General features: G+C 38.4%; 1 protein-coding gene across 2 annotated transcripts in view; it reads left to right on the top strand.

The window, feature by feature from the left end:
* The window catches only part of pcdh19 (protocadherin 19), a 78899-nt gene that overhangs the window by 44231 nt on the left and 8779 nt on the right, over positions 1–25889 (top strand). For both annotated transcript variants that reach the window (XM_053630421.1, XM_053630420.1), the window contains exon 4: positions 2093–2265. In XM_053630421.1, coding sequence (XP_053486396.1) covers positions 2093–2265 — 173 coding nt within the window. The remainder of the gene's footprint in view (positions 1–2092; positions 2266–25889) is intronic.

The raw sequence follows: 25889 nt of genomic DNA, 5'->3' as shown, positions 1-25889 counted from the left end.
GGTCGATCTGTGGGAGTGGCTATAACTAGCCTCTTAATACAAAGCATAGCAACACAAAACTCACTTCACATACATATGTATATACACACACATCACAATATGAACATGCACATCAGCATGATATGAATCATTACAAAAATGGTAAGAAATCAATGTCTTCATTATCTCCTGGAGACTTAGTCCCTTCAAGTGTGTAAATACAAAAAGTCTCTCATTGCAGAAGCCGTTTCTGTCTATTTCCACCTCTTATAGAACATCAGATGGATGAAATGTGTAGGTCTACTCTTTTAATTGTTTTTAATGATTTAGCCCATTTAATTAAAGGCTTTTTACTTCACCACATGAGTGCCTTGGAGTATTTCATCTTTATAATTTGATGTTGACCTCCAGTTTATCCAGTGAGCACCAGTGGCTATGTGTAGACACCAATGTAGCACTCTGTGTTTCTGTTGTTTTGTAAGTGTCCATATCACTTAACACGTACAGTGGTGCTTGAAAGTTTGTGAATCCTTTAGAATTTGATGTCCTCAAAGTAGATAAAGAGAACCCAATTAAACAAATGAAACAAAAATATAATTTATCAAATATCATTATACTTGGTCACTTACTTAATGAGTAAAATGATCCATTATTACATTTCTGTGACTGGTAGTGTGAAAAGTATGTGAACCTTTGCTTTCTGTATCTGGTGTGACCCCCTTGTGCAGCAATAACTGCAACTAAACTTTTCTGGTAACTGATCGGTCCTGCACATTGACTTGGAGGAATTTTAGCCCGTTCCTCAGTACAGAACAGCTTCAACTCTGGGATGTTGGTGGGTTTCCTCACATGAACTGCTTGCTTTAGGTCCTTCCACAACATTTCCATTGGATTAAGGTCAGGACTTTCACTTGGCCATTCCAAAACATTAAATTTATTCTTCTTTGACTATTCTTTGGCAGAACAATTTGTGTGAACATTAACATTAGCCAATGTGAAAGAGGCCTTTATTTGCTTAGAAGTTACCCTGGGTTTCTTTGTGACTTTGCAGACTATTACATGTCTTGCTCTTGGAGTGATCTTTGCTGGTCAACCATTTCCTCCATTTGTACACAGTCTGTCTGACTGTGGATTGTTGGAGTCCAAACTCCTTAGAGATGGCTTTGTAATCTTTTCCTCAACAGCATCAACAACTCTTTTTCTGAGGTCCTCAGAAATCTTCTTCGTTCATGCCATGATACACTTCCACAAATAGGTGTTGTAAAAATGAGACTTTGATACATTCCTGTTCTTCAAATAAAACAGGGTGCTCACTCACACCTGACAGTCATCCCATTGATTGAAAACACCATTTATTGTCATCCCATTGATTGACTCTAATTTCATCTTCAAATTTACTGCTAATCCTAGAGGTCCATATATTTTTGCCACTCACATATATTAAATATTGGATAATTTTCCTCAATAAATAAATGGCCAAGTATAATATTTTTGTCTCATTTGTTTAATTGGGATTTCTTTGTCTACTTTTAGGATTTGTGTGAAATTCTGATAATTTGTTAGATGCAGATATATTGAAAATTCTACTTTCAAGCACCTTAAGAACTTGCCTTAAGAATGTCCTAAACATGTATGTATTTTGACTATAAGACAATATTAAAATTAGTCTACAGTTTCCATCAACAGAGTACACTAAAGGAACCTTATATGTGGCTAGAAGGTTAGTGGGTGCAGAATCAGTGCACACAGACAGAGAGGACATTGTAAGGCCACTGAGATAAGAAGAAAGGTTTCCTTTTGTGGAAAGGAACAATAAGGAACAATGGGCCCGCTGTCCTGTAAAGACTTGGCTGGCATTCCTTGATCCACCTGGCCGACTAGTGACTGGCAGAGAGGCTGGGCACACGGACATCTTTAATGAAAGCCACTTCATAACCACAGGGTTTTTTTGAGTATTAAATTTGCAGTAGGATCTGAGTTATACTCTAACTTTCCAGCTCAGCCTGAATCGAGGCAGTGGCACTATTATTGTACAGAGTGAAAACAGAGGGGTCAGATTGAACACAATGTAACAGCTAATTGAAAACTTTGCCCCTCACCTCCTTCCTTTTAGTACATCAACATTTAAGGACATGGAGGGTAACAGCCTAAAGGACAGTGGTCATGAAGAAAGTGACCAGACGGACAGTGAGCATGACGTACAGAGGGGCCACTATGCTGACACAGCTGTGAATGATGTACTCAATATGACTGTGCCTCCCAACAGCTGCCAACTATCAGATCCAGGTATGAGTGTGTGTGTGTGAAAGGGTACAAGCAACGAAAAATAAAGATGGGAGTGGCAGGGGGTTAGTTAGAGGTTGTTCAGTATGAGCATACTTTTTTTACTTCTCTTACACTGATGCTAGATCAGGGCCTCCAGATTTAATCTGATGACCTGTTTTAATCATACCCTGGCCTGTTCCTTGTAGTAGCTTCATTAACGTAATAAGCTTGCTCTGAACCCAGTCCAGCCTTTGATATTAATGGTACAGATGTGGCCATTGAGAATGCACGTTAAAAGAAAGGGGATCCTGCGATTTCGTGCAGTATCACGCGGTATCACTCGCATGCTGCAGCCGCAGGAATGACAAGACCAGTAGGGGGCAGTCATGTTTCATTTGAACAAACACGGCCTGCTAGAAGATACAGTAGTTCTGCCAGGACATATACTGTATACAGCATATACTCTTTTTTCCAACCAAACAGTGCTGTTTCTTGTTCTGAAGCCCAAAATCTCTTGTGCTTGGCCAGCAGATCTGTGAACCTCTCTTAGAGTTGTTTTGCAGCAAGCAACAGAGCACATTAAACGTTAAATTTAAGAAAAAATATTACGTATGGTTTATATAAAAATATTACATTTCTCCTCAAAACGTGATTACATTGCTTATGCTAAACCTAATTTAAACAGGTTTCTAATTGCAAAATTGAATTATGTAAAATGTGAGTTTTCAGTTCACATAGTATAGATACTATAACTATAGTATTTAACTTAACATGGCTAAGATGTGTGTGGTAGAATAGGGCAGTGGTAAAGTGGTTGCTGCAGAATTTAGTCAATATTTTGTCATGCCATATTCATAAACTTTTGTAAATTGTACTCTAACTAAAATGGTTGAAAATAATATTTTAGTTTATAAGAGTGGAAATTAAACCAAATATTCAAACATTTTTATATTAATTTAAACATGTGACAACATTTATCAAATGTGTTGTTACAGAAAGAGCATATTCACAACGTGATTCACACATCCTGACTATCATGTATAGTTGTGCATTCATGTCATTTTGGGCAGATGCAGGTTGTAATATTGCGTTTATGTTGTATATGAATCTGATTAATCTTTTATAGGATGCGTTTGGGTGAGTTAATTAAGCCGTTAGTAAGTTTTAGTTTACTGTATTTCATTCATGATTTTCCAATGTCCTTATTACTAAATACTTGTGTCGGTTTTTAAGCTATTTTATATTTATATTTTATTTTGGATATTTTTTGTTTTCTCAATCACGACATTAAACATGCAGTTAATAAATGATCATACTCCATCAGAGCATGATGTGAATTCTATGTTAAATATATAATGTAATAATCTATAAGGCTAGGCATATTTAAAGATCGATTCAAGACTAATCATTGCCAAGTTGAAGTGGCCAAGAGCAGTCTGATCTGGCCTGGACTTCTGTGTTCACTTTAAACTAATTTTTTTCAATAGTGAAACTTTAAATTTAAGAAAAGAACAAAAGTTTCTGTTGGCAAAAAAGGAGAAAATGGAATTAATTCAACGCTACTTTGAGGAAGGACATTCATATTTACACGTGCACAGATGAATCGACTTTCCACATGGAAAAAAAACCTCATTAAATCCACACTTTGTTGCTGACATTATGCAACCACCATGTTACCACTCTGCTATACTACAACACACATTTTAGCTATGTTCATTTAAATACTATAGTTATAGTTCCTGTACTATGTGAATTTATAACACTCACTTTACATAATTCAGTCTTGAAATTAGAAACTTGTTTAATTAAGTTTAGCATAAGCAATGAAATCATGTTTTGATGAGAAACATAATATTTATATGTAAACATTTAAATACAAACCAGACGTAATATTTTTTTCTTAAATCTAACCAAACACATTCAATTTTTTTAGTATGCTGTGTTGAGCTACAGTATGTTGTTCCATGTGCCACCAGGTGGTTATTGTGTGAAGTACAATTCATGAATTTGAATTCTAAGAAGCGTGCCTGCAGGGTGGCACATGATCACATTTGATGAATCGCGTGAAACCACTGAAAAACGTGCATTCTTAAGGCCATTAGGATAGAAACTGCCTCTAGACTGGCCTGAATGACAGTAATTAGACTGGTAAAGGCTGAAGGTTGGAGATCTACATTTCTCACTCACACCCTCATGCATTATTCCGATGGCTCATCTAGCAGGGAATTAATGTTTATATGTCTTTTTAACTCACATTTACGAAGACATCTAGTTGGCTGGCAGGAGTTGGTAGGGGGTCATGTTTGCTTTCAGCTCCTGCCACTCACTTATTCCATGTTAGAGAGTGCTAAAGAGTGGCACTGCACTGAATAAGAGTGGGGTTTAAAACAGTGTTCTCAGCTGTTTAATTATTTGACTGCTTTGTGTTCTTTTATATGTCTTCTTTCATAAGCCAACAGGCTTAAGCTGTTCCATGTGAATACAAGAATTACTTGACATTTGGTTAGGAAAATTAGAGTGGAATTAAAAATGTTTGTAAAGAAGGTATTCAGGCCAGAAAGATGGTCTGGCTCTGCGCTCCCTGTAACTGCCCTCTGCCCTTGTTGCTATTGTATTGACTTGCCTGGGGAAGATTTGAGAGAGGAAAAAGGAGAGAGGACAGTGTTCCAAAACAAATCAGCCACAGAATTATTTACAAACTGTATATATATTTTTACTGTTACTGTAGACTTGGTCAGCTTAAAACAGTCTGGCCATTCTCTGTTGACCTCTCTCATCAACCATTCCATCTGCAGGACTACCACTCACTGCATGTTTTTTTTTTTTTTTTATTGCACCATGGTTGATGTGAACATTACCTGAAGCTGCTGGCCCGTATCTGCATGATTTTTTGCATTGCACTGCTGCCACACGATTGGTGGATTGGGTGTGAGTAGGTGTACAGGTGTTCCTAATAAAGTGCTCAGTGAGTGTAAATAAAGGTGATGGTGTTAATAGAAGCAACTGCAGTGAGTGTGAAAAGAGAGAGAGAGCAAGAGCAATAGCATCATATGTTTGTCCAGTTACAGTAGTCGGTGTGAACATGCGTTTTTACTAATTAATGTCAAGAAAATGCCTACACTTTCTGCCCGTTGCAGTTGCCTACACTTCCTGCCTGCACTTGCATTGAGTTTAATGACTCTCTCTCTGGTGGTGCACAAATAGAATTGTAATAAGGCTGAGTGATAATTTTTAATGAATAGCCCAAAATGTCCTTAGATATGCAGAAAAATAAGGACATTGGAAATGGAATCATCATTCCATTACAATCTCAGGCCTTTTGCTGCATTGCTAAAGCTTTTGAAAGGGTTGCTCATACACTGGTACAATGAACAATGATATATCAAGGCTGTTCTATGAGAACAATTAGATTAACAGGATTATTACTCTCATAAGTAATATGAGAGTAATATGGCTATTTTACTACTACTATTTTACCCATAAGTATTGGCTATTTACTACTTTACTACAACATTATTACTTGCATAAGTATTGGCTACTTTACTATTTTACTAAATATAGGTCTTTCCAGTCAGGGCTTACAAATATACCTCTTGCCTCTATTTAGCTACTTTTAATGGGCCTAGCTCTGGTCTACCATCTTTTTATACAATGAAGCCATTAACGGACACAAAGAGGCTTAGGATATAGTCTGGATAAAGTTTCTGCTTTCTTTTCTTTCTTATTTCTTTTCTTTTTTTTTTTTAACTATTGTGCTTATGTCTTTTAACCACTCATTCCAGAAACAGAGGTAGGAAAGGCAGGGTTGTATAACCCCACACCCCCACCTTCTGTCATGCAAATGTATATCATTCTCAGGAGTCTTTGCAAAAGGGAAGCATCATTTCACAAGCATGGTAAATTTAAATTGTCCAGAAATGGTAAAGGTAATTACCTGAAGTTAATGATTTGATTACGTTCTGACATATTTTCCTTTAAAATGGGGCATTAATTTGCTAATAGATTTGACTTATTTACACACCAGTCAATTTCCAGTCGCACTCCAAACAAATAGTGCCCCCAGTGGCTAGTGCTTGCCAAGATACATCGAAAAATATACCATAAAATACCTGTTGAAAGTGGCCATACTTTTGATTAAATTCAGTGATGATTAAAAATCCAGTTACAGATTAGCAGATTGATACATCACACTGAATTTCAGCTCAGTTGGACTTCCTGAAAAACAGCTATTTGAACTGAACAGTAATCCCTGTTAATATGAATAGCGCCCCCAGTGGTCAATTTGAGTGAGACTACATTAGCTATTAATAGGTCCCTTCCTGAAACTACAACTCATGTTTCATGACGACAGCTTAATGGGAACCTCGTCAAATGCCTGCTAAAACCCAATTTGCCAATGGTGGCCATGGCTTTTTAGTAATTAGGGATCATGAAAAATACACTTACAGATTGCACATAAATGCACCCCACCAAATTCCAGCTTGAATGACCTTATGGTTCTTGAGAAACAGTTATTTGGACTTAAATTCTACCCCTATGTATGACCATGCCCCAACCTTTTACAGACCTTCTAAGGACCTTGCACTAAACTCAGCAAAAAAGAAACATCCTCTCACATTCAACTGCTTTAATTTCCAGCAAATTTCTTAACATGTGTAAATATTTGTATTAACATTAGGGTTGGGTATCGTTTGGGTTTTTTATGATACCGGTGCCCAATTGAGTCTTAAAAAATGAAATAAATAAATAAAAAGAGCCACAAAACGACGGTGGATGATATTAAAGAACGGCTTTTTTATTGATTTTTTTTATTATTATTTAACAATATATTAAAAGTTTAAAGTGTACTAAAATACAAAGTAAAATACTAAAGTAAATACAAAACACAACAAATTTACATAACAAATTCACAATACAACCTAAGCCACCTAACCCAACTATAATAAATAACACTAAATAACAGTTACAGTACTAATTACATCCAATAATGGTAAATGGTCTGCACTTATATAGCGCTTTTTTAACCTTAGCGGTTCCAAAACGCTTCATATTGTTTCTCATTCACCCATTCACACACGCACACACACACACACACACACACACACACAGCAGAGCTGCCATGCAAGGTGCTAACTTGCCATCGGGAGCAACTTGGGGTTCAGTGTTTTCCCCAAGGACACTTCGGCATGTGGAACCCTGTGGGCTGGGAATTGAACCAACAACCCTACGATTAGTGGACAGCCCGCTCTACCAAAGTAGTCGGTATTCTTGGTATGCTACAAACCAGCTTCAAATTCCAACTATTCTTTTGCAGAAATATCACCATATTTGCCTTCTCTGGCAAAATACGACACCTCTCCTGACTTATTGCATGTCTTGCACAGGACAAAACCATCTCAGATGGTGTCAGAGAGGCCTGTACACACAGTTATGTGTTTGAAAGTGTAGACAATATGGGGAGGCTGTCCTGCTTCCCCCACCACCAGGTTACGGGGTCTTGTCCTGATGGGATTGAAGGCAGACTTGTGTAGATCTCAGTCTCTTTCTGTGCCTGTTCAGCTACGGAGGGGGCACCACTTTTAGTTGCCTGAAGGAGCTCTCGGCCCTCATCCTCAAACAGCTCTTCTATGGCTGACTTCTTGGCATGCTTCTTGTGAGGTGGAGACTGAAAAAAAGGATAAAAGTAGTGTTTAGACAAACATGCTTCAAAAAATTCATTAAAAAAATGAAAGATTATGACCTTACATGTTCCTCTCTCTCCTCATGGTCATCCGATCCTTCTTCCACAGTGTACTGAAGACCCTCCATTAGAAGCTGTAAAAATAATGTTACACATATAAATAGCAATACTTCATCATAGAAACTGTAACATGGCACACATAGGAAACAAGGCTGAGCATAAAATACCTGTTCTGTTACATTTCAAACTGCTGCTTTCTCCAACCTGCCCCAAGCATCAGCAACAGCACATCCAAGTTTGCCTTTGAAGTGAGGGTCCATCAAAGTGACCTCCTGGAGGAAGTTCTGAATGTCTGCATCCTGTAATAAAACATGACAAACTATTTAGGGTCTAACAGTTAAAATGATGTGGTTTGCCTTCTTTCTTTTTAAGCATAAGCTCTTAGTAGAAATGGAAAATGCCTGATATAATTTTTCCATATCTCCCTAGACCTTCTCTTTCAAAGCACTGGTAAACAGAGTGTCCTCTTGAGCCACCGTGAAATGCGCCTCCAGCTTAGTCAGTATGGGGAGAATTTGGACGCATGTGGGGGACTTCTCACTGGATACACTGAGGGTTGTGGTGTACAACAACTTAATGTTTTTAACAAAATCCTCTGCTTTCTGGAAGTCGTCATCTTGAGCCTTTCCAGCCTGAGGGAAAAAGAAAATATGATGATAAGAATAAAATATCAACTATTATATTTTCACTCATTGTTTCAAGAACTGATCTTCTTGTCTATCACTTGTCTTTCTCCATTGGCTTCCTGAGTCGTTGGTCAAGTGATGCTGCCTGGATGGCTGGGTACTGCTCCAAAAACCTCTCCACCATCAGGAAAAGGCAGTGCCACTGTGTTCTGGTAGATCTGAAACACAAATGCACATTTTGAATTACAATCTAATGAAGATGTTTGAAACAAACATAACTTTAAGATTTATAAGGCTATGCTACTTACTGAGAAATTGCTGCTTCTGCCGCAGGATGGTCTTAGCCATGGAGGACCTCTTTAGCCATACCACGATAGCTTGAAGTGTGGCAAACCACTTTGTAATGGCACGGATGCTGTAAACCTTCTGTGCTGCAAGGTTTAGGGTATGGGCAAAGCATCCCACCTTTAAAAGCTTCAGATTCTTCAGTGCAACATCCATATTGCTGGCGTTGTCTACTGTGGTAGCTACAACTTCAGTGTTTATCTGGAATTCCTACAGAATGCAGTTTATCTTGTCTGCCACCACGAGGCCTGTCTGTGACTCATACACAGCTTTGGTGTTTAGCACCTTCCGCTTAATGTGGCCATCACTGGTGTAAGTGCACAGTAACTGTTAAATAGTGATCCTGTGCCACATTGGTTCACCCATCACATGTAATAGCAGCCTTAGGGGCTGTTCACACCGGACGTTTTTCGCAGTATGTTAAATGGTCCGCTTTTCACCACTTTTTTTGTGTGTTTGTGTTCACACCCAGGCTTCAAACGTGGGCGACACACTGGATAAAAGTGCATATACACTTCCTGACAGTAGATGGCATTTATTGAAAAGCAGAAATACCCCGGTACAAGGTGGTGCTGCGCAACGTTCCATTTCTGACACCCGCTTATCACTGATAAGAAGAAAAGAGACAGTATTTTCGTCTTTGCAAAAAGCCGTTCACACACTTTTTTTGTGAACTGGTTAAAGCATGTATGCACTTTTGCAAAATGTATGGTATTTGGTGATTTGGCCACTGCTACAAATACTTATAATAATGGGGCTTTAGCTTTTTGAATAAGAGGTCAAGAATACTTATATGCATATATATGCCAGGTGCAAAATAAATAAAATGGACTAGCAATCAGCAGATTTTCATTTACAAGGAAGAACAAAGAAACAAACAATGTTATTTAGTGTAGAAAGCAACACTGAAAGAATTAAATGGATCACTTAGAATATATGCTTGCATTTTAGTGTCATCAAGAAAATAAAAAATAGCCACAACACGTATGTATTTGTGTGTGCGTGTGTGTGTGTGTGTATGTGTGTGTGTGTTTGTATGTGAACAAAAGTGCAAGTCTCATTGGTCGGCAGAGAACCCCTCGGCGTTAAAAAAAAATTGACACTTTGATGCCACATGTTTTACGCGTGGGTGTGAACACTCTCATTGACAGCCATTGGGCTGTTAAACGGACCGTTGTGAATAAGGCTTTACTCACCTGTGTTAACTCCTGAATAACGTTTTGTTTCTTAACAGAGTACAATGCAGGAATAAGAGTGCTGGACAGATCATTCCTGGATGGGAGTCAGTAGCGCGGATTAAGGGCAGTGGTCATCTCTCTGTATTAAATAAAGGATTCTTTTTACAAATTTAATAGCACAGTTTTTACACACATCAAGTAAAGACATAATTTTTTCACGACTTAAATGTTTTTACCTGAACCATGGAGATTCCACAAATTTGGTCACAGCCCTGTGGAATTCCTCCACCTTCTCCTTTGTCAAAGTAGCCTTCTTTGCCAAGGTGAATGGGGTCACTGTACTACCAGTACTACTAGCTGGAGAGCCAAAATTATAAACACAATTCATGTTAAATATTTTACAAATCATTTGTTAGCATAAATGCAAGATTTGCAATCAGCGTTACACCAGCCTACTAACCTGCGGAAAGGCTGCTGTCGTCGTCATAATCAATGGTAGGGTTGGTCTGACTGGGGCTGGGGACCCCCACATTGCCAGCTGATGTCCATAAGCTGTCAAACATGGTGCATCCCTCTGCTTTCAAGTTTATCCTTTCAAGTTCTGCTTTCAAGTGTGCCTTCAAATGTTTCATTAGGTTTGACATGTCTCCCCCTTTACACACGATTGTTGTAAAACATTTATTGCACGTCACAGTGTCTGAATCCTTTCTTGTGATATACAGCCACACTTTAGAATGTTTAGCTTTAGACATTTTAATTTAAGCACGTTTAATGTAGCTAGCTAACAGTACGCTACCTGCTGCCATCAGAGCAAGTGTAATTGCTGCATTCAGGCTCTCCTCGGATGGTCTCATTTCCCGAATTGTGCTTTTAAGTAGGAATATGAAAACAACATGGACACTAACATTACTACAAAGATGTGTTTGATTTATATTATCAGAGCTTTATATTACAAATTCATTTTGTCCCAGAGTTGTTACTACACCAGTATATTACCTGAAACCACTAAATATTGCTTTACCTTTACCAGGCTTATTGCTAATAAACAACACTTCTAATTAATCTAAGTCAACCTACCTGGACAGCAGCTAACCGTTATAAACTAATACCATATTACAAATGGCATGTTAGCAAAAAATTCATATGCAGTATGTGATTTTGCCCCATTAAATACAAGTTTCTTACCATCAACCAATAACTGTTGTCTGCCATGTTCTTCGACTTTCCGTGTTGTTGTTCCGACTTGCATTCACATGAATTTTCTCAGCTGGAAAATAATTTTTCTGATTATTCTGACACCACATGAATGCAGTATAATTTAACTAGCAATCACGTGCGGTGATGATGCTTCTTACGTCCGTTTCGGAGCACCAGAGGACAGATATTTTAATCGACAGCTCAGGCATTTAAGTGGCATCGAAATGAGGCAAAGAAATTCTGATTCGGTCCGGTACATTTAGGTTTTGCACCAGATTCGTCAGTTCTTGCTGTGAGATGTTACCCCACTCTTCTATCAAAGGCATTTGCAAGTTCTCGATAACGTCTGGGTGGACACATGGCTACATGTAATTTTAAACAGTAAGGACAATCAGCTGTCCTTCCTGTCTCTCTGTAGCACTGTCTTAGGCATCTTTCATTAGACATTGCAGTGTATTGCTCTGGCCACATCTGCAGTCTTCATGCCTCCCTGCAACAGGCCTATGGCATGTTCACGCAGGTGAGCACACACCCTAAGCATCTTTCTCCTGGTGTTTTTCAGAGTCAGTCAAAAGGTCTCTTTAGTGTCCCAAGTTATTGTAACTATGACTTTAATTGCCTACCGCATGTAAACTGTTGAAATCTTTAAAATACAGTCTCCTGAAAAAGGGACGTTTCTTTTTTTTCTGAGTTTATTTCTAGTTTGATCAGTTCCATCAGTTAGTAGTAGGTCACCACTGGAACCTACTATTCAAGGTTCATGACGATGTTGTTAATCCTGCCAATGCCTGCTGAAAGCATGGCAGCCATGTTTTTTAAATTAATTAGTTCATCATTACAAATCTACTGAAAGATTAGCACATAGAAGGAATATACTAAATTTAAACTATTAACAATTACAATTATCTAACCTTAGCTTTGACGGGAGAATCTCCTCCTGTATATGCTTTTCCAGTTTCGTGCGAATCCATGCAAGCACTTATGAGTTACAACTGCTTGAGTAAGTAAGGCTCTGCCTCATTGGTATTAATTGACCAGTGGCAGCCATATTGTTTACAAATATCAACATGTTTGTGATAATTATTGAGGTTTATGGTCTGCTAAGTAATATGACACCAAAACTGTGAAGAGATTTCATTCCTAGTCAGACTTAAGCTTAGTCTATAGGCTAAGCTATAGCACTGTTTGGACAGATTTACTATCTTGTGGCCATGTTAAATTTTGTATTATATTGCATGTGCACAATTCATCACCGTGCAAAAAATAGGATGTGCTGGATCAAGTGCTATTTAATAAGCCTCCAAATAATGAGGATTGAAACCAGTTAAAGTAAACTAAATTTGCATACGGCACAAAACAAGCATTTAAAAGTTTTAATTTCCATTTCCTTTCAGCTGCTCTTAGTTTAGCCTGGTTGTTACGCAGAGCTTCTGAGAGCCAAGGGCTAGGGGGTGATGTGCGACCTGGTCTGGAGGTTAGGGGGCAGATGCTGTCAAGAGATGTTAGAGTGGAACATAGCATGTCAGTTGCAGTGTTTTTTAATTCCAGGTTGTGACAGTGGTGAAGTGTGAAGGGGAAAGGGAGCAAAGATTGCGATGAAAGGAGATAGAAGGTGGAGATAGTGAGGTGAGGGGAGAGAAATAGAAAACTGGATAAAGAAATGGACAGAGGTGTGGAGAGGAGTAATAAGAAGATTTTGTGTGGTGCAGTTACATGTGAGGATGAGGTCGAGCTGTTTGCCAACCTTGTGAGTTGCTGGTGTGGCAAACTGCTTGAGGTCAAAGTGGGGAGGAGTGCAAGAAAATCAGCTGCATGCGGCTTGTCTATGTAGGTAAATGTTTAGGAAATTGTCTAGGAGTTCCGTCATCCGGGATGGTGGACAGTAGCATGTCAAACTCTTCGATGAACTTCCCCAGTTGACCTGGAGGACGATAAACAACAAGAAAGTGCATTTTGGCAGGGTCAGTAACTGTAACAGCATGAAATTCAAAGGAAGTGTAGGAGCAAGGGGGAGAAAGACATGTAAATTTCCATGTTTTGGAGAGAAGCAAACCTGTACCACCCCCTCGTCTGTTGGGATGTGAGGTATGGGAGAAGTTGAAGTTGGAGGCTAGGGCAGCGGGTGTGTCAGTGTTCTCAGTGTGAATCCGGGTCTCAGTCAGAGCCAGCACTCTGAGGTTGAAGTGGGTTGCAAAGGCAAGAATGAAATCTGCCTTGTTGACGGCAGATTGGCAGTTCCAAAGTCCGATAGAGAATGAGAAGGAATCTGCAGAGGCCACATGTAGAGAGTAGGTTGTCCAAGTTACGTACTTTACTAGGAGTGTGCCGTGGTCTACGCCTGTGGTAAATAACAGGGATAAACTGATGACACGTGTTAGTGTGTAAACAGGTAAACAGCAAGGGGAAGAGAGGAGGAAAAGTATACTTTAAAGCGTGAGTGGTGTCTTGTTGGTGTCCTTGCACGATGGAATCACGCAAGTAGACTCGCAGGTCTTTACACGAGCTCGGTCTTCACACAACAATGGCTGACGCTTCTGCCTCAGCATTTCCTAGTTCTTAAGTACTGTGGTGGGGTGCTTCACAGCTGGGCACACCTTTTTAATTAGCAAAACAAAGTGTAATCACGTGAACGAGCGACTCCCAACCGAAACTGAATATGAATATTGGAATTAGCTCTAATCTAGCAATGTGTAAACAGCTCGTAGCAACAAGGAACAGCTTCTATCTGACAATCGATGCTAAAATTAGTTTAAACTAAAAATCAAGGAAGAAACACTTAACAGCTACTGTTCGCCTGGGTGAATAATCGCTTTTGCTCCCCTGTGCTTGTTATGGACAGCAAATTGAAGATGGAAATTAAATAATATAAACATCATAATAAAAATTAATTGAAATGAAAAATAGCTCATTATTTTCCAGGGTCGGCAATGAAGCTGATATCTCATTGCAAACCCTCAGTTGACAGCTCTTTCTCCAGACAATCTTAGAGTACTGCCACCTGGAGCAAGAAGGAGAAAAAGAGGGAACAATCAAAATAAAGATGAGGTAGAACAAATATTGCTTATTCATGATCCTGGCATATGGACAGTTAATAATCTCTTCAGAAATCAAGCAGGTATTTAAACAGGTATTTAATGCAGTGTGCAATTCCACATGGATTGATCCTCCAGAGCCTCAAGCTTATTATTTGTGCCTGAACGGAGATTAGAGTGAGCTATTACTATATTGTACTGGTCAATATTAACTAAGGGAATTCATGGCTCTTCTTCAGTTTAAAGTCAGTTAGTGAGTGAGTGAAGTGAAGAAGAGAATAAAAAAGTGTTTGTTTACCACTAACTCCAAAGGAACATGACATGTAAGAGATGGATGTAGGGATGGGTAGATAGTAATCCAGTGGGGAGAAAAAGACTAAGGAGAGGGAATAGTGTAAGAAGGCAGGAAATCTAGGCCTTTCATTGTCCACAACCAATGATATGTCTACACCTAACCCTAATCCTCACTGGACCCTTGCCCTCATTTTAACAGTGATGGTATTGGACAGAGGCTCTATCAGTGGGCAAGTATAATAGGCAGTGGAACGAGATCCCTGCCGGCAGATGGTCCACAGCCCCCACCCAAATCTCACTCGAATCCATTAAGTTTTATCAGATCAGCTCAGCTGAGTTTGCTAAAACTCATCACCAAAAAAAGTTGATGCACACAGCTGCCAAAGAGTATACACATCAAAACAATTAGGTCATACATGAGGAGTCTGTTCTACAAATACATCTACACTTATGTGACGAAACACACTAAAATGTGCTCATCATGTACTTTGGCAATAGATGAATGTTTACCACATTATATTTCTCCCCTTCACTTTTCAACCTTTTTATTTCAAGGCAGATAATTTTACATGCATCCTGCACTGATTAAAGGAAAAGCACATAGTGTTCTGTGTGAGATACACAGACATTTATCACTGCAGCTGGGAATAAAAAAAGAATGAAAAAGTTGGAGACAGAGGACCGTTCTATCACCACAGCAGTATATGTGTGATATTCTTTAGGGCAAGGCCAGTTTATTTATATAGCACATTTCATACACATTGGTAAGTATAAGTGCTTTACATTAAAATGATAATGAAAATACAAGGTATTAAAAAATATAAGAACAAGAAATAAAAGTAAGAAATAAAAATTAGAAAAATGCATTAAAATGAGCAGGAGATAAAAAAGAATATAAAAAAATGTAATGGGTAAAAAGGGGGAAAGTTACAGAGCTAAAATGATATTGATCAATCAGTAGAGTGCAGCATAGTGTTCAGTCAGTAAATGTGAGGCTAAATAGATGTGTTTTCAGTCTGGTTTTAAATGTGATCTAGAGTTTGAGCACATCTTACTTCTTCTGGAAGCTGGTTCCACCCACGGGTGGCATAATAGTTAAACATTTTCTGACCTTGATTTGAGTGAACCGTTGGTATAACTGACCTGAGCCTAATGATTTGAGACACTTGTTCAGTTTATATTCAGTAAACATATCTGTAATGTATTTAGGTTCTGGGCCATTGAGTGGTTTATGAACTAGTAATAGTACTTTAAAATCAATTCTGAAGGGATCTGGAAGCAAGTGTAAAGACCTGAGGACTGGAGTAATATGCTCAGATTTTTTGGTTTGGGTGAGAATCCTTTTGGGGAGGCCGGAAAGATGTCCATTGCAGAAATCCACCCTGCTGGTAATGAATGCATGAAGTTTCTCCAAGTCTTCACTGGAAATGAAACACCTACTTCTCACTATATTTTTGAGGTGATAGTAGGCTGATTTGGTTATTGCTTTCACTTGACTACTGAAACTTAGATCAGACTCCAAAATGACACCAAGATTCCTCACTTGATTTTTTGTCTTTAGACCCCTGGAGTCAGGGTACGTGTTCAACTTGAGACTTTCATCATTGTTTCCAAACACAATGACTTCTGTTTTGTCTTTGTTTAACTGAAGGAAGTTTTGGCACATCCAACTGTTAATTTCATAAAATTAGTGCTGCTATTACTTAGAAGCTTTATGGACAGAAAAAAAAACAACATTTTTATCAGCTCCATCTGTTATACATTGCATGCATTTTAGTACATTTGCAATTTATGTTCTGCATGATGGCCTCAGTTCTGAATTTGACACCCCATGTGTCACTTATCTTTACTCTAAACTCCTCTGAATCTGTTGCAGTGAAATTGTAGTTCCTCATGTAAGATAATTGCAACAGTAAATTAAAGTTTGTGGCCCTCGGCAGCTTGTTTCACAACCCAGTGCACTCATACATATTCTGTGTGATTTAAACTGTTGTCACCTTAATCTCATTGCAACATAAATCTCTCCTAAGAGAAATGGTGGAGAAGTCAAAAAGATGCAAAAACTCTGTGAACCAAATCTACAGATTATGCAAATGGAGAGTGACAGAACCATGCACAGACATGCCACAGTAAATAATCACTCATGCTACATGTCTGTTTTCTCATCAGCATCAATCACCATGTCCTGTATGAGCGCAGCACGTTAGAATGTCATTTTGCACCAAACTTAGTCACTTCCAAAAATCTTTCAGTAAGAACAGATTATCTCCTGTTGATGTATACAGCATGAGCCTCCCCCTCCCTTTTGCCCAGGGGCCTCTGTGACTGCAGATGATAAATCCAGTCTGTTTACAAGTTAAACCCCATCTCACTCAGCAAACCTTCATGTGCAAATGATCTCCTCAGCAGTCTTCTCTCTGCTGACTTTTATGCAACCTTAAACCTATGAAAGAAAACTGCCACACCTTCTGAGCTAGCCATTGGAATGGATATTTTTCCCCAGTAGTTCCTCTTTCATGTTCTGTTTTCAATCCTTCCCATGGAAATGATTGAACTCAGTCATTTCTCTGGGTAACTATTTAACCTTTCTGCCTTTAGGCCATTGCATTCAAGCTTCTAGAAGGAGGATGAAAAGATAAAAGTAATAGGGTTGATAGGCTGCTAAATTTAATGGGAGAGTGAAGAGCCTAGTGATATGAACTACTTTCATGCACAATTGTTCTATTTATTACTGATTATTCTGCAGTGGACTACAACATTGGGTTGGGTCAAAGGGATCAACACTCATGTATAGGATAAACATCAAACTGGAAGGTTTAGAAACCTTTTAGAGTCAGGAATATGCATCACAATAATGAAAGGTTCATACTCCTATTATTCAGTTCACATTAACTTAAAGATTAACTTTTATCTCTATCTCAGTAGACATTGGGATTTAACATTGACAGTGGACACCTCATTTAATTTTCTGCCATGTAAGATTATTATCACATGCAATCTTAAGAGTCCATAATTGTGCCTAAGTTTTCTTATGTTGTTTGGCTGTTCTTGTTACTCAACACAAACTTGCATACACTTCACCTCTTCTCTCCATTGAAACCCACATTCCCTTACTGGAAGAGAGTCACGTCAGGTTGAATTTATACAGTTCGGTTAAAATGGTGACAGTAGAGTGCTGGATGACTCCAAACAACTGGTGACTTTTTTCTGTGCTCTTTCTTACTCTTCTGCCAACGATAAGAGCATTTAATGTCACACCCGGCATGAGACTATGAGTGGGCTTAGGCATTACGTTCCTCACCTTGAAATAAGAGGGTATTCTGGAGCAAGTGATAACAGTCACAGCTGCTTTCCTAAAGCTTCTTTTTCTTTCTCAGCTAAGCTGGCAGCATAGACAAACAGAAAGGGGCAAATGTTTTGCAATCTCATGAGCATTGCATTTTAAGGTTGGTCAACAAAGATTTGACATTTCATTTAGAAAGTAGATTTATGGTTAAATACAGTGAGGGAAAAAAGTATTTGATCCCCTGCTGATTTTGTACGTTTGCCCACTGACAAAGAAATGATCAGTCTATAATTTTAATGGTAGTTGTATTTGAACAGTGAGAGACAGAATAACAACAAAAAAATCCAGAAAAACGCATGTCAAAAATTTTATAAATTAATTTGCATTTTAATGAGGGAAAAAAGTATTTGACCCCCTCTCAATCAGAAAGATTTCTGGCTCCCAGGTGTCTTTTATACAGGTAACGAGCTGAGATTAGGAGCACACTCTTAAAGGGAGTGCTCCTAATAGCAGTTTGTTACCTGTATAAAAGACACCTGTCCACAGAAGCAATCAATCAGTCATATTCCAAACTCTCCACCATGGCCAAGACCAAAGAGCTCTCCAAGGATGTCAGGGACAAGACTGTAGACCTACACAAGTCTGGAATGGGCTACAAGACCATTGCCAAGCAGCTTGGTGAGGAGGTGACAACAGTTGGTGCGATTATTCGCAAATGGAAGAAGCACAAAAGAACTGTCAATCTCCCTCGGCCTGGGGCTCCATGCAAGATCTCACCTCGTGGAGTTGCATTGATCATGAGAACAGTGAGGAATCAGCCCAGAACTACACGGGAGGATCTTGTCAATGATCTCAAGGCAGCTGGGACCATAGTCACCAAGAAAACAATTGGTAACACACTACGCCATGAAGGACTGAAATCCTGCAGCGCGCGCAAGGTCCGCTGCTCAAGAAAACACATATACATGCCCGTCTGAAGTTTGCCAATGAACATCTGAATGATTCTGAGGACAACTGGGTGAAAGCGTTGAGGTCAGATGAGACCAAAATGGAGCTCTTTGGCATCAACTCAACTCGCCGTGTTTGGAGGAGGAGGAATGCTGCCTATGACCCCTGGAACACCATCCCCACCGTCAAACATGGAGGTGGAAACATTATGCTTTGGGGGTTTTTTTCTGCTAAGGGGACAGGACAACTTCACCACATCAAAGGGACGATGGACGGGGCCATGTACCGTCAAATCTTGGGTGAAAACCTCCTTCCCTCAGACAGGGCATTGAAAATGGGTCGTGGATGGATATTCCAGCATGACAATGACCCAAAACACATGGCCAAGGCAACAAAGGAGTGGTTCAAGAAGAAGCACATTAAGGCCCTGGAGTGACCTAGGCAGTCTCCAGACCTTAATCCCATAGAAAATCTGTGGAGAGAGCTGAAGGTTCGAGTTGCCAAACATCAGCCTCGAAACCTTAATGACTTGGAGAAGATCTGCAAAGAGGAGTGGGACAAAATCCCTCCTGAGATGTGTGCAAACCTGGTGGCCAACTACAAGAAACGTCTGACCTCTGTGATTGCCAACAAGGGTTTTTAAACCAAGTACTAAGTCATGTTTTGCAGAGGGGTCAAATACTTATTTCCCTCATTAAAATGCAAATCAATTCATAACATTTTTGATGTGCGTTTTTCTGGATTTTTTTGTTGTTATTCTGTCTCTCACTGTTCAAATAAATCTACCATTAAAGTTATAGACTGATCATTTCTTTGTCAGTGGGTAAACATACAAAATCAGCAGGGGATCAAATACTTTTTTCCCTCACTGTAGGTTAATTTTTCTGGTTTCTAACCTATTCAACAATAGACATTTGAAGCCTCTTCAACAATTGCAGATGGAAATACGTAACTGTTTAAATAATCGAACACTAGTATTACAGAAGTATTGGTTACCTTAACTTTCTAATGTTCTGTAGGCTCTCTAATATGATATAAAGTTAACACATTTATGTATAACCTCCTATTTATACATATATTTCATTTCTGCCCTGAAAATACTCACATTGTCTCAGCTTAAATAGCAATTAAAAGGCATAACAGGGAAAAGGCTCATAGGCTTGTTGTAACTAAAGCTGCCCTGTCCCCTAGACATTTCACAAAGGCTCTTTAGCAGTGCACATTTCACAGATCATTCCATTCTTTTTGTCCAATCAGCCACTGGTTTGCACCACTGGTCCACCATGGTTTTTCTCCCCCATCCTCCTCAACCCCCAAAGCCCAGCTCATTCCCTCAGAGATGTAATTTTCTGACTGCTTTTGTCACTTTGTTCTTCATAGACTCAAGGGTTTCTGAGTAAATGAGCTAGATAGCTCAGTCAGGCCTAAACACAGAATTCATAATTTTTTACAGTGTATTTAAAGAGGTCCTTCCCAACTAATCCCCCCAGACAAAAAAAAAAGGAAAGATAGGGAGAGATCTGTCCATGTGATTGCACCAAAATGTACTACCTCGTTCAGCATCCCTGATATAGAGGCTGTTAGCTGCAGCCATCAGAAAAAGGACTTGGGGATTGAGTATTGTTGCAGGGGCTTCTTTTGTGCTTGTCTTTCTCTAATGGGGGAGTCAGCACTTTCTTAGTGCCATAGAAGTGACATAAATTCTGGTTTGTTTCAGTGGCTTCCGCAAAGTTGGCATGACCCTGCGCAAATTGTTCGCCGCCTCTACAGGAGAGACACTGGCTCCACAGTAGAAATGCGGTGACATCCAAACATAACACTCCCCAGGGAAATCTCCTCAGCTCAGTGCCTCTCTGATTATAGCTGCATTGAGAGGCATGGAAATCCTAAGCCATCTTCTGAAATCTAGAACTGAGACCTCTCAAGTGTGCTTATCACATTTTCACAGTAAGTCAGATTCAAATGGCCATTGTATTAGTTGTGGTAGTAAAGGATAAAAAATAAATATTGTCCAATCAGCCAATGCCGTCAGATCTGGCATTTATTTAGCATAAAGCCTGTCATATGTATGAATGCCATCTTTTGCCATTTTTTCTTTTTTTTTATCCCTACACAATATTACACTATGCTTAATATACAGCATGCTTGCATGAGTTATAACTCAAAAATAAGCCAAAAAGTATTTTTCTCCCCAACAAAATAGGACATGAGCCAATTGACATGTGAATGTGGAATGATCTGTGCAGGTGTTTTGAACAAAAAAGGATTATATAAAAAAAAATATTATATAAAAAATGTACTGTATTTTTTGTAGTTTACTGTGCATTACTGCAGAATCACTTAAAAATCCACCATCAAGCTGAGTTTTCATGATTGCAGCTGCCAGGTGATAATATGATTATGCCCTCCCATATTCTCCTTAAACCTGAAATGGTAGAAATGTTCGTTTTCCTTTTTTTGCTGGAGGATTCCATTGTTTATCACAATTTTTTTATGGAATATTGTGAGCAGGGAAAAATCTATATCACACAAGCCTATAGCACAGTTATAAATTAAACTGAGGAGCTGCATGGTGGCTTGATGGAGGAGACTGTGTGTAAGGCACAACTGCTGGTTGTGTTTTTCACTAATTCACTTCCCATTAAATTGACTTGTAGTAATGCTAAGATATTAAATGTTGAATTGCCATCCATTCAGCAGTATTAACAGGCCTATGGCAGGATTATAATATCCTCAATAATTAATATTTGACTGTAGAAATAATTAAAGGTCATTTGGATGAAGGGGCTAGAGAAAAGAGCAAAGAGAGAGCACATCAGATGATAAGTGGAAGGAGTGTAAAAGAAGCAAGGTACAGGAGGGGAATGGGAGGTCATCTGCTGTAGATGGAAAAGCCCATGCTCCAAGTTGTGCATCTGTTGCTTGGTGGTGCTGCCCCCGGTTTGTAAAACCAAGACCATCATACTCCATCTTGTAGTCCCTCAGGGCTTAGGGCTCACAGCTGATATATGAAACTCAGGCTGAATCACCTGGCTAGGTCAATAGCACCACTTGGACTCCACGTGTATACACACACACACACACACACACACACACACATATATATATATATATATATATATATATATATATATATATATATATATATATATATATATATATATATATATATATGTCTGTCTGTATGTATGTATGTGACCATAAACATGTAATACAACTACAAAACAGGATAAGGTAGGACAACAAATATGAATGATTACAAATAAAAAAAATTACTTACATTAAAACACAAGTTATGTCATGAGCCCAACAACATAGTGTAATGTAAAGCCTTTCCATACTTTAGAGGAGGATGTACTATTTACTTTGCTACAATGTGCTTTGCCATTTCCAATTAAACTTTCAACAAATTTTACAGATTTTCTCAAAATGAGAACAAGAGAATTTTTTTTTCATTTGAAGTGGAAATATGTATTATTATTTAGCCCCTTTAGTGTGCATAGAATTTTCTATATATCTGCATAAATATGACCTAAAACATCATCAGATTTTCACACAAGTCCTAAAAGCAGACAAACAGAACCCAATTAAACAAATGAGAGAAAAGTATTATACTCTGTTATTTATTTATTGAGGATAATTATCCAACATTACATATCTGAGTGGCAAAAGTATGTGAACCTCTAGGATTTGCAGTTTAATTTGAAGGTGAGATTAGAGTCAGGTGGAAAATGTTTTGTGGATAGATGAGACCAGTATAGAACTTTTTGGTTTAAATGAGAAGCATTATGTTTGGAGAAAGGAATACATGGCATTCCAGCATAAGAACTTTATCTGTGAAACATGGTGGTAGTAGTATATGGTTTGGTCTTGTTTTGCTGCATTTGGGCCTGAAAAACTTGCCATCACTGACCACGTTTACATGGACAGCAATAATCTAATTATTGACCTTATTCTGAATAAGACAATATTGTGATTAAGGTGTTTAGATGAGTTGCTTTTAGAATATTCCTTTCATGTTCCCATTTGACATGTTAGAGCACATAGTTCGATTAATGGCACGTCAGTACGTGCCTATGCTATGGTGTCCAATGTTCCCTCCAGAATTTCACGTATCAACATACAGTTTGTCTTTGTTATGGTACCATATACAATTTTGGGTGTTTCATTTTTAATTTTACGAAAGGTCCAAGTGCAGTTAATTATTTGTCATGCTATACGTGCAAATAGACAACTGCTTGAAGCCATGGGCTGCATTTGAAACCACATACTTACCTACTATATAGTAGTCGAAATACACGTATAAGTACGCAGTTTTGGATGCAGCCATGCTCTCTTGTTTGCCGCCAAATGGTTGACCACTCCTGTGTGTGTATGTGTCCTGTTACAAAATGCGGTGAAAACTCCCATACAATGTTAAGTGTGATTGAGGTGTGTACATGTCTATAATGCACGTCGATAATGTGACTAAAATAGGAATACTCCACATGTCTTAATTTGATTTGTGTTTACTTCGAGTATGACTTTAGTCGGATTAAGGTAATCAATAATTACTGTTTACATGGTAGTTTCTTAATCAGAGTATTGTCTTAATCGGGTTAATATCGGATTATTGCTGTCCATGTAAAAGTACTGACTGATGCAACAAGGACTTCTGATTTATACCAGCAAAGGAAAATGTCAAGACATCTGTCCATGAACTGAAGAGAAAGTGGGGCATGCAGTAACCCTAAGCACACAAGTCATCTACCAATGAATGGTTAAAGAAGAATCAAGTTAATGTTTTGGAATGGCCAAGTCAAAGTCCTGACGTTAATCCAATAGAAATGTTGTAGAAGGACCTGAAGCAAGCAGTTCATGTGAGGAAACCCAAAACGTCCAATAGCTGAAGCTGTTCTGTACTGAGGAATGGGCTAAAATTCCTCCAAGCTGGTCTGCAGGACTGACCAACAGTTACTGAAAATCTTTAGTTGCAGTTATTGCTACACAATGGGGTCAAACGAGAGAAAGCAAAGATAGAAAGCAAAGGTTCATATACTCTTGCCGCTCATAGATATTTAATATTCTATCATTTTCCTCAATAAATAAATGATCAAGACTAATATTTTTGTCTCATTTGTTTAATTGGGTTCACTTTATCTACTTTTAGGACTTGTGTGAAAATCTGATGATGTTTTAGGTCCTATTTATGCAGAAATATAGACATTTATAAAGGGCTCACAAACTTTCAAGCACCACTGTATCTAGGTACATATATTCCAAATGATCCTACAAGTTAGGGTACTAAACTGCAATATTTCTGATTTATCACAGCAGTGCTGTGAGACTTGGATACTGATGCATTTTTTTTAATATACAAGTCAACTTTATTTACAGAGGGGTGAAAAATATCCCAACCCAGAGCTGACATATTACTTTGAAGCAATGAACTGTACTTTACACCTTTTTTTATTTAATAGATCTGATTGGCAAGCTTATTTTCCTGATGAATTTCAATAGATGAATTTCTCTGTGAGGGCATGTACTTAAGTGGTATTCTGTATGTGCTGCTCTTTTTCTGTCTTTGCTTGAAGTTCAGCAATATTGAGCATGTAATTGCTTTCACTTTTGACATTGTTATCTTTTTCATGGCAAAAAAGCTAGATATATAGTTTTATCTGGGGTTGGCAGGGTGGCATGTTCTGTTGCTATTTGTAATAGTTAGTGAAGACCTTTGACAGAAACATCTTTGATTTGAGGATAAAGTGGTAGCAGGATGTGAGAGGGCTGTTAATGCTTTTCAGAAAGATGTCATTTACAATGCCACCACAGGAGACCACGAAAAGGAATGTGGCAAAAGATTGCTACATGGTATAAGCATGTCCTTCATACTACAAAGGAAAATATTTAAAAAGGGACTTTCATTATCCCCAAATCATTCATCTGGGGCAAAAGCAATTTTGAGGCTCTATAATGTGCTACATATTGAGGTGCAGGATGTAGACAAATCCATGTTTCATAAAAGTGAAGCATATTCATTCATGTGAAGAAGATTTCGTGTTTTGGAAGGTGTTCTAGCTAGTCACTGCTGCTGTATATATATGGATAATACTAATGCTCGCAGATGTTGCTATGGTGATGGCATTGACTTTTGGTGATAAAAAGCGCTTTCAAGCCATTACTTGTGTGCGCTGTGTGCGCTCATCAGGCCTAGTAATTATGAACTCATGTAAGTCACTTCAGCCAACCTTGGCCTATAGAGCCTAATCTTCCATTCCTTTTTGATATCTACATTTTGCTGTTAATGTGAGCAAAGGATGGCTGTGATATTCAACATTTTCCCATTTCTTTCTACTCTCTGCCTCATGATCATGTGTGAGCACCATTTGCCTTCATCTCAGAGTTAAATATCAATTTACAAATTACAAGGTGGTTCTCAGTCCAGAAATGCTGGAAAACTGATTATTAGAGATGTTAATTGGCTTAATTGTCAAGCTGAGAGCTGTTCACCCATGCATTAGTTGACGGAACTGCATGTGTATCAGTTTAGTCTCCAAAATTGTTGCAGATTTCCCAATAAAATTGCTCAAATGTGGCCCTAATTGTGGAAGGTACCTTACTGTAAAAACTGTGAGCAATTTTAAACCAACTGTTACATTATTTTCATAATCGATTAGTTGGTCAAATATTTTTTTGATTAATCGGATGGGGGCGGGGCAAACTTTCAATACCTTTCTTTTTTTTTTTGGTACATTTTAAAATAAAATCCATAAACTGAGTGTTACAAATATAAACTTCAGACTAAAACTTTACACAACTGTTTGTCCAAAACAGAAAAGAACCCAATACACACACACACACACACCAGAATATATATTATTAATTTAGGACTTTAGTGTAATTTGGTGCTTTTTGTGCATCCATAAAAATAATGCATAAATACTATAAAATAAATTATATATATGTGTGTGTGTGTGTGTGTGTGTGTGTGTATATACACACACACACACACACACACAG

Source organism: Ictalurus furcatus, chromosome 8 (assembly GCF_023375685.1).
Source record: "Ictalurus furcatus strain D&B chromosome 8, Billie_1.0, whole genome shotgun sequence".
NCBI classification, from domain to species: Eukaryota; Metazoa; Chordata; class Actinopteri; order Siluriformes; family Ictaluridae; genus Ictalurus; species Ictalurus furcatus.
This window is presented reverse-complemented; position numbering and strand designations above follow the sequence as displayed.